The sequence below is a fragment of the Elgaria multicarinata genome, chromosome 15, assembly GCF_023053635.1.
Source record: "Elgaria multicarinata webbii isolate HBS135686 ecotype San Diego chromosome 15, rElgMul1.1.pri, whole genome shotgun sequence".
Lineage (NCBI taxonomy): Eukaryota > Metazoa > Chordata > Lepidosauria > Squamata > Anguidae > Elgaria > Elgaria multicarinata.
Genome location: NC_086185.1, coordinates 30,352,560 through 30,362,030, shown reverse-complemented (window position 1 = coordinate 30,362,030; position 9,471 = coordinate 30,352,560). Strand labels below are relative to the sequence as shown.

The window sequence follows — 9,471 nt, the reverse complement described above, 5'->3', positions numbered from 1 at the left end:
AATGGCTAGGATAAGGAAACCACTTGGAGCTGCAATGGTGGAACTAATCATGGGAAGGTTGACGCGTTTCTTTCCAGCTTACAAGAGCTTGTACACTTGGATCTTTGTCAATTTGCATGTCACCATCATCCTCTCCTTCCCGTTTTCATATTGCCTAAATAGACTGCCTGCTTGTAAACCGCTTTCCTTTAAAATGCTAAATACAGCATCTTATTAAAATTACATTGTCCAGTTTTATAAAAGGATTGTTAGCCAAACCATTCTAGTACATAATGAGGCTGCACTGAAGAGCTTTACTTGGACAGCTTTAGTAGCTGAATAGAGGACTGTGCAGTTTTGGAAGTATTTATCATTACAGCCATTTTAAATGTAGCTGCTAAAGAAGAAATTTCATGTAACATCAGGGGTAAGCCTGATAGGTTTGAATCAATTTGTCAGCCATTGGTAGACGTGTTGGTTGAATGAGATATTGCTTTGGAGTTGGTTTTCATCCATAAAAGCATTTCTTCCCTTTTCCTTCACCACTTCTGAAAGGAACCTCTCGTGCAAGCACTGAGTCATTACTGACTCTTGGAGGGACGCCAGCTTTCGCTGACGTTTTCTTGGCAGGCCTTATAGCGGGGTGGTTTGCCGTTGCCTTCCCCGGTTGTTATTACCTTTCCCCCAGCTAACTGGGTACTCATTTTACCGACCTTGGGAGGATGGAAGGCTGAGTCGACCTGAGCCGGCAGCCTAAAACCAGCTTCCGCTGGGATCGAACTCAGGCCATGGGGAGAGTTTCAGCTGCAGAAACTGCTGCTTTACCACTCTGCGCCACACGAGGCTCACCACTTCTACTTCCTTATAAAACTCAAATTCTTTTTGTAAGCACACCGGTGATTATTTGCAGTGACTATTGACCTTCCTGAACTTTGATCCTATTATTTCTCAAACTCCAATAAACTGTTTTTAAGTGCTGTTTCAGTAATTACAATGGTTCAATTCTGTTTTTAGAGAAGTTAAGTAATAAATGATGGTGGTGATGCCAGGTGCAGACTTCAGGTCTTTCATGGTCTTTTTTTTTTTTTTAACAAAGCAGAATCCCCAAGCTTCACACATGGCCTCAATTTACAAAGTCCTCACAAGAGTTAAGGCACAACTGACCTGTGCCGAAAGATCCTGAATCTTAAGCATCTTACTGGGTGGGATGAAGGTGCACCTTGTGAGCAGGTTGTGTTAGGTGGTCCATCAAAGGCTTTGCAGCCATCTGCAATTCACCTTCTGCGTCTCCCTGCTCTAAAATGTGCATTTATTTTGTATACAATTATTACAGGTGGTGACTTTGGGTGTGTAGAGAAAGATCAAGAATGTAATAATTAATTCTGAGTGGTGCAACGAAGGATGCTACACTTAGCTAGGAGATGTCCTTCTGAACAGAAATTGCAAAACTGATTGAAACTGAACGTGTACCATTATGGTAATAATCCACACACAGCCAGTAATTTAATGGTGCATTATAACATTTATAGATCTGAAGGCACATTCTTGACAGGATTATAATTATAGTATATCCAGCGAATGTAAAGTATTTTGTATTGTAAACTAATATTGCACAGTGTTCCTTACTTTTTTGCCTTGTTTTTTTTTTACAACAACCACAGAGTGTTTCCTGAAAATTAAGAGAATTATATGGAACGTCTGCTTTTTAGACTAGAAAAAAGCAAATGTTGTCATAGGCTCATGAAGATGGAAACATTTCTGGCTCCCTTAAAAACTGAATAGCTAGTTTTACAGGAGATTGGGAAAGGCAATTCTTATTGCCACAGGTGACCTGGCAAATCTGTTTTATGGACGCAGACAAAACATTTGGAATGCACCCAAAACTGTAGCAAACATCTCACAGGTTCACTTGCCAAAACGTTGGGATTGAAAGTCGCAGGTTTGCTGCCACTTAACATGTAAGGCAGCCTTCAGTCAAAGGGTTCAGAAGTTCAAACCTGTATATCCCTGATTCCAAATATATTAAAAATACCCATTTTTAAAAAGCAATAGGAAAATTTTGTGCAAGCTTGCATTAACTGTCCAGTTGTGGATGTAGACATAGGACAGGTTGGGATGACACACCGTGGCTCATCTTGGGTTATTTAAGCCATGATGAGCACGGCACTAACAGGCACCAACTTCCGCTCAGGGTTTATCAAGTCATGTGAAACTGGCAAGCATAGATTATGTGAAGGTTAAATAATCATTGCGTAACCCTGAAATAAACAAGGAGTTATATGAGATTTGTTTAGCCCTTACATAACCCACACTTGCCGGGTTTGCACCACACATCAACCCCCAGTGAGGGTTGGATATGCAAAATGGTGACCACAAGCACTCCGCAGCCTCACTTTAGGTTAAATAACCCACAGCGGGCTGTTGTGTCATGTGAACAGCCCCACAGACAGACATAATGTGAGCAGCAAGCCTGCTCTAGGAGTGCATTTTATGGCTTGTTTAGATCTGGAGTGGGAAACCTTCAACCTAGATCTGGAATGGGGAACTTGTGACTCCAGCTCCCATCAGTCCCAGCCAGCCTGACCAATAGTCAAAGATCATGGGAGTTGGAGTCCCTCAACGTCTGGAAGGCCAAAAGTTCCCCAGACTTGGTTAGATTATCTTTTCTCCTAGATTAAGCTCAGGAAGAATCGTTGCTATGGGTTTGCAGCAGGATCCAGCTGGACACAGCGCCAGTAGGTGGAAACCAGCAACGTCCCCAGCCGCCGCTGCCTCCCCCTTGAAGCAGTTTCAACATTCAAAAAACATTCTGCTTTAAATGCATTCCAGACACATAGATGGATGAACATTTAGTTGAATGTACATGTAGCACCTGAAAGAATAAAAAAGATGGGCACCTAATTTGAAGCATAGGGAGGGGAAAAGCAAAATTGGCCACTGAATCAGCACTTAATTCACCAGCCAATAGTCTGTCAGAGGCATTACAAGGGTAGCGAGATACCAGGCATGAACTGTGGGAGACTAAAGAAAAAATATCAGGTCGTCCTGATTTGTATATATGCCTATATGCATATTTTGTCTTGTAATTTAAATCAATTGGGAAGCAGAAGTCTTACATGAATCTGATTATAGGGAATAGCAAAAATAAATAACATAAAATGTACTGTATAGCTTTTTCTGCAGATTTTAAAACTGTTTTTAACGAACATGATAACTTAAAACTCTTGATAACAAAATGTGTTCAAGAAACAAACCTATTTACAGGAAGAGTACATTTACATTTTATATGAACACTGTACATTCAAGACAGAAGAGCAATTTTGGTTCTTCGAATTAAAGCTGAGTATAAAATATTATTCACAAGTTATCAAGACTCTAAAAAAGGGTTAGCAAACCATGTCTAGATGACTTAGATTTTGAAGTGATGGCATGTTCTGGGGGTGGGGTGGGGGTTAGGGTTATCCGCAATAGGGATACAATTCGGAACTTAAATTTACCCATGTAACTTTCAGGTTTCATGCTACATTTCATGCTGTTCTTTGACTGAAATGGAGCAAACTTCTGAAGCAATCGTATGCGTGTTTAGACAGGAAAAAGACCTACAACTCCCAGCATGCGACAGCCAGGATTGTGCCCTCTATTAATTACATTTGAGTGGGCATTGTACTGTGACAGGCTCTGTCCTGTAAACTCAATCTGCTTTCAGTTTTCCTTTAAAAATGAATAAATCACAAATATGCTTTTTAGGAAAGTGAAAGTGCAAAGAACTATTTTTTAACAGAATTTGTTCAACATAAACAGAATCATCTAACCTTGACATCAAGCTTTGCACGGTCCTCTAGCTTGTGGAATACTAACGTCAGTGCAGGCAGAATTCTCCGCAGGTGGCTGCCATTTCAATGCCAAACATCTGCCCAATAATTCCTGCTTTCTAGAGGGAAAAAACCTCCAACGATGCTTTTAGAGCAATTCCATTTGACAGGTGGCACTTGCAAACTAAATCTACCTACCATAAAAGCCATGTTTCCTTGAGCTGCCAGGGGAGGAGGCTACAGGGCCTTCACTGAAAGGTTAACTGTAAGTATGCTGGCAGACATTTATTTATTTATTTAAATAGCCGAAGCTCTCTGGGCAGTTTACAGAAGACAAATCAAGCAGATGTGCATATGTGAGATGTGAAGATATACATGTGGATGTACACAGAACATAAAGATGGCCAATCACTATGCTGGCTTGGGGATGCTGGGAGTCGTAACCCGACATTCCGGGAGAGCACCAGGCTGGGGAAGGCTGCCTTAAAACGTGGGCTCTCAGAGGAAAATTGCCACCACTGCTTCCAGTTTTAACTGGCTGATTCCACCAGGAAAAAGTCCCTAAAACAAGTACTGAGAAAAACTGTATTCCTTTTCAAAGGGTATTATTAAGCATGATTTGTGAGACGGAGAAAATATAATATTGCTTCGAATTTTCGTCTTTTGTAGAGATGAAACACGGAAGAGCATTTTCTAAAGAAAGTCCTTTCTATCTTGATGATGATAGTGATTGATTGGAAAGTACTGTGTGTGGCATGACAGGAAAGATACCTCAAGAAACTTTCTAGTTGCTTTTGTGCAGCCAATCTGGCTCTATGTTTTTTAAGCTGCACTCTTAGAAACATTCTAAGTTTCAGATGCCCCAAGTTATCTAGTTATATATGCTGTTGTCTTTCAGGGTTGCCACACTATTTTCTAAAAGAACATGATAAAATGCAAGAGCTGTTCGCTAAAAGTCATGGGGCAAATTCCAGCTAAGAACAGAATTAGATGTTTGATGGCTGGCACAGGACTCAATGTTTGCCTCAAATGGGCCAGCAGGTGGGAGCAAACCAACAGGAGGGGCTCTTTTTTCCTGCTCCTGTCTGCTGATTTTCATCTGCAAACAGTCCCCCCCCCCCCACTTTCCTTTGAAATCCAGTCTGAGCTAAATTGGCAGTGGGGGAAGGAGTGGCTAGGAGGAGATGGGTGGCCAAGGAAAGGGGGCAGGTTAACCCAATGATCCTTGAACTGTGCATGCCGGCCCCTGCACTCTGTGTGTGCACGCATGTGTGTTTCGAAAGTCCCAGGGAAGGTTACGATCCTGAGTCAGATGCTGCTGCTCCGTGTGGGCTTTGTGACTGTCCCAAGGTATGGCTTTCCCTATCCCGAAGTATGGGTTCATGAGGGGAATCAAAGATGCCTTGGGTCCTGCGAGGTCTTGCTTGCTACTTTAAATGCTATAAAGAAAAGATCAATGCTTCCATTATCAGGTAGAAGGACTCTGTAACCACTTACTAAAACACTGATTAGGACATTTTTACAGCCAAGAAAATCTAGCATCTGCTAACCCACAAACATTGTAAGAAATGTGGGTAAGCCAAGGACCAACTTCTCTCCTTAGAAAGTAGTTTCATTTTAAAAGTTCATAAACTAACAAAGAATGTGCTTCAAAGAATGTGACTCAAAGGGGGGCGGGGAAACAAAATCCCCAGCCAGAAAATGTGGATCTTAGTTTAAAAAGTGCTTTGGCTTAGAGTAACCTTAGCAGCGCTGACACTACTAATTATTTTTAGTATGGTATAATACCAGCCGCCGCTGCCACACTACAGCCATGACACCAAACTGCAGGAGTAGCACTGAGACAACTGAGACAATTTCAGTTTATCAAAACGAAAATAAAAATAATCTAAAGTCCAATGAAGGTATCTTATGATTATCTTAGAAGGAAATGAGTCAAGAATGCTCAGGACTGCTTACTATAAGCACACTCAACACGCAAGAAGAGAAGTAACTTGAAAGAGCTGGAAGAGGTGCATCTTTGTAATTTCTGAATACACTCGTAGTCTAGGATATAGATCTACTGACTAGCCTGAAACATGGATCACAGCTGCCTGCTCACAAGTTTCAAAGATGTGCATTTTTAAGCTGCTTCCCCACAAGCAACAAGAGAGGAAGAGGTCCTTGACACCTCACTTTTTGCATGGGCAGAGGCTAGATCAGGAGCAGATGCCCCAAACTCACGGCACATCGTTGGCACTGTGCCCTCAGCCACAGCCTCAGAGGAGTGTACTGATCGGTAGGCTTGCATGCGGGAGAAAACAGATACTGGGAATTCTTTCTCTCTTGTCCAAATCAGGGGAAATCTCTGTTTTGACATCTTCTGAGGAAAGCCTTTTTACATGAAGGAGAGCAATCCTGAATGTTACGTAATAAGATACAACTGTTTTACAAAAGAAACTATTTTAAACGTCATGATGTCTAGTGGACAATCAGCATCGTGCCATATGCAAAGAGATGGCCTGGAAACCACGTGCTGATTGATGACTCTCCTTTCATAATCCCAGAGAATGCCCTGAAACCATTTTCGGTGTCTTACCGAATGATTGGAAAAGCAGCTCAGCAATGCTGCTCAGCATTTGGCTTCCAGGACCTGCTCTGTCTCTCGTGTGTGTGCGTGTGTGTGTGTGTGTTGAGCTCTGGCTTGCTAATACTGGCAAAACAGTGCAGAAACCATTTACCTGTGTTGAAAAAAAATTGCCCAATTCAACAGAGCAATTAAACCCCCAAAGATCTTTTTTAAAATGCTCAAAGTACAGCCAGGCCAGCCTCCAGAAGAGATCAGTGCGTGGAGAGAGCCAAGCCCACTCTGTCCAGAGAAGCCTTTCAGAGAGTTGTGTCATCTTCCTCCCGGAAGTCCCCAACGAGAAGTGAGTGCTTGTCCGGCTCACCGAGGACGATGCTACTGAGGGACCGTTTGTCAGAGAAGAGGGAGTTGATCGAGGCTCGGCTGTAGTTGACAATGCGGTCCATGAGGCTCAGCTTAGGAGACCCTGGCCCGGTTTCATGAATTCCAATGTGGACACTGATTTCTGACGGACTCTTATGTCTCAACTGGTTCCTGGCACGGTGTTCATATTTCTCACAGGTAGGTTTCTTGTATCTAAAGGAGGGGAAATACATAAAACATCAGTTGTGTTGTCTGTTTGAAATAGGGCTGAAGCATATAATCAATTAATTTTAAAGTGTTTAAATCAATTAAAAAGGTACCCCAATTAACTGGGAAGTCAATTAAAAAAGAATAAAAATTAACACCACCACAAATTCTTATAAAGACGGAGATGGCAGAAACATCTTTAAAGAGTCATTTCGCCCTTTCCTTTTTCTAAGACGATATACCTTTTGCTTTGCTTTGCAGTTTCTACTAATATACAAATTTAATAAAACCATCAACCAAAACAAATACTGAATCATGTTTTTAATTTGACGACAGTCCCAGTTTGAAATAATTATGTATTAAAAGAAGGAAAAGAAGGAAAGTGCACACAGCCACAAGTGGAATCCCCACAAGGTTCTGCCAGAAGGGATCCATCGCCAGAGCAGCGCTCCCCAAATGCTTTAGTCCAATGTTGTTCTCACAAGTTCTGCCCACTGTTTCTACCACGTTCTTCACATACTCCCATCCCCTTCAGATTTGCCACGTTTCTGAGCTTCTGCCCTGGCTGGCCTCAGGGGTCTCTGCTGCCTCTCCTCCCCAAAACTATTTGCAGACCAGGCTGAGGAGACCGCCCTCTCTTCTGCCTCTGGGCTCTTTGGGGAAGGAAGGAAAGAATTCCTAACTAGGAAGGGGATCCAAAGATTTTCTTCTCTTGAGAGAAAACACTGCAGAACAACTACAGTAAAGAAGGCAAATTGGGAAAGTCAGAGCCATTGTAATCCAGCAACTAACGTTATTTGAACTCTGGACAGAAAACTGAGTTCAAATCTGAATTTAGCCATGGATCAACAATCCAATCAGTGATTAGTCTCACCACCTCAATTTGTAGTAATGACAACAACAAAGACTCTCTCAATAGGGTTGAGATAATGAGATCCAGATCACAAAATGCACAGTGAGAGTACGGTATATAAAAACCCTAATAAAAAAGAGAAGAGAGAAACTGAAGTCGTTGTACATTTTGCGCCTTACTTCCCCAAAACTGTGGCTGGGCCACTTTCTGGTAGCTCCACTACAGGCTGCTTTGGGTAGTGATCCAGGAGCAGAGGGTTTTTTGGGGAAAGTGAGGGTGCAGGGAAGTCCTGCCTGGATTTTCAAAAGGAAGGGCAGAGTCTAGGTTGCTGGTCTTCTCTCCCTTTTGGAAGCAGAGGGTGTTTCTTGAAATTCAATCAGGGAAAACCAAAAGATGTATCAGTAAAAGAAGACTGACTGTCTTCTTTACTGATCAATTGTAAGCTGCTCCAGGAGTCTTTTTGACTGAGGTGCGGGATAAAAACACTCTAAATAAATAAATAAAATAAAAAGTGGGGGATGACATGCCTGAGCGTATCATACTTACAATTTCAGCAGTAAAGACGACAACACGACAGAAACCGAAGAAGCAGCCATTGCTGCAGAGCCCATCCAAGGTTGCAGAACCAAACCAATTGGAAGGAAGACGCCTAGGAAAGGAAAAAGCAATAACCCAAAGGAAAATCAGCACTCAGACCCACAAACAAAACAGTGAATGTACGAAGAATGTTGAATAATTTACTCTTTTGTGTAGGGAAAGAGCGAGTAAAGGCAAAACCCAAGTACGAGATGGGAAAACGTAGGGGCTAACAGAGAACAATTTAGCTTAGCTGTGTAATTTTGTGGCACAATAGGGGAAACGAAATCTACTCCCATTTTGTATTGCTTAACTGAGAAATCTTCTCTTTCTTCTACCCAAGATTGCTTACAGTAGAGTGTAAATAATGAGGGATGGGATCAGTTGTAGCTCTTAATATGTTTCTTTTCCTGTGCTGCAACATATTTATTATTAATTACGACTTTCTACTGTCTCACACAAATCCCTTACCAAGGAATAATTTACCAATATCTATTCACAAATAATACTTCACGGCACAAAAATATCCAGTGTTATGCAGTTTGTCCTGGCCAACAAGAGTTACATACCAGCCGCTACAGGAACACCGATGAGGTTGTAAATGAGAGCAAAGACAAAGTTGATTCGTATCCTTTTGACAGTTTTCCGTGATAAATCTATGCTTGCCACCACGTCCAGCAAATCATTCTGCCAAATAAAGAGTTTACAAGGACAGTTACCTCAGTATCATGATACATTTTATACTGCATGTTTGATGGTTTGGTCTAAACATGGCAAATCACACATTTCAAGTGGCATTAATAAAACAGCAATGCTTATAGCCACATCCGTTATCTCTTCTGAACTACCACGAGCCAACAGCCATCTTCTGAGAAAGAGACAAAGCTTCCAGGTCAGGGCCCCACTCCAGTTCTCATGCAAAATTTTAATATAGGTATTGATATGAGAGCAAAGGGGCACCGCTTCTCCCTCCGAAATGCAAAGGAGCTCCCCCTAAACCAGCCGCCCCTTCCTTGTTATTTTTAAAAGGGAAAGCAGCAGCTTATGCATTGAGCAGGGGGTTTGGACTCAGTGGCCTTATAGGCCCCTTCCAAGCCTGCTAGTCTATGATTCTA

At 42.0% G+C, this 9,471-nt stretch overlaps 1 protein-coding gene across 1 annotated transcript in view; it reads right to left on the bottom strand.

The window, feature by feature from the left end:
- Positions 1 to 1,481: 1,481 nt before the first annotated feature.
- ATP7A (ATPase copper transporting alpha) overlaps positions 1,482 to 9,471 on the bottom strand; it is a 38,625-nt gene continuing 30,635 nt past the window's right edge. Inside the window, exons 21-23 of the mRNA XM_063141957.1 lie at positions 8,926 to 9,043; positions 8,327 to 8,429; positions 1,482 to 6,933 (exon numbers count right to left, since the gene is read on the bottom strand). Coding sequence (XP_062998027.1) covers positions 6,657 to 6,933; positions 8,327 to 8,429; positions 8,926 to 9,043 — 498 coding nt within the window. The 3' untranslated portion in view covers positions 1,482 to 6,656. The remainder of the gene's footprint in view (positions 6,934 to 8,326; positions 8,430 to 8,925; positions 9,044 to 9,471) is intronic.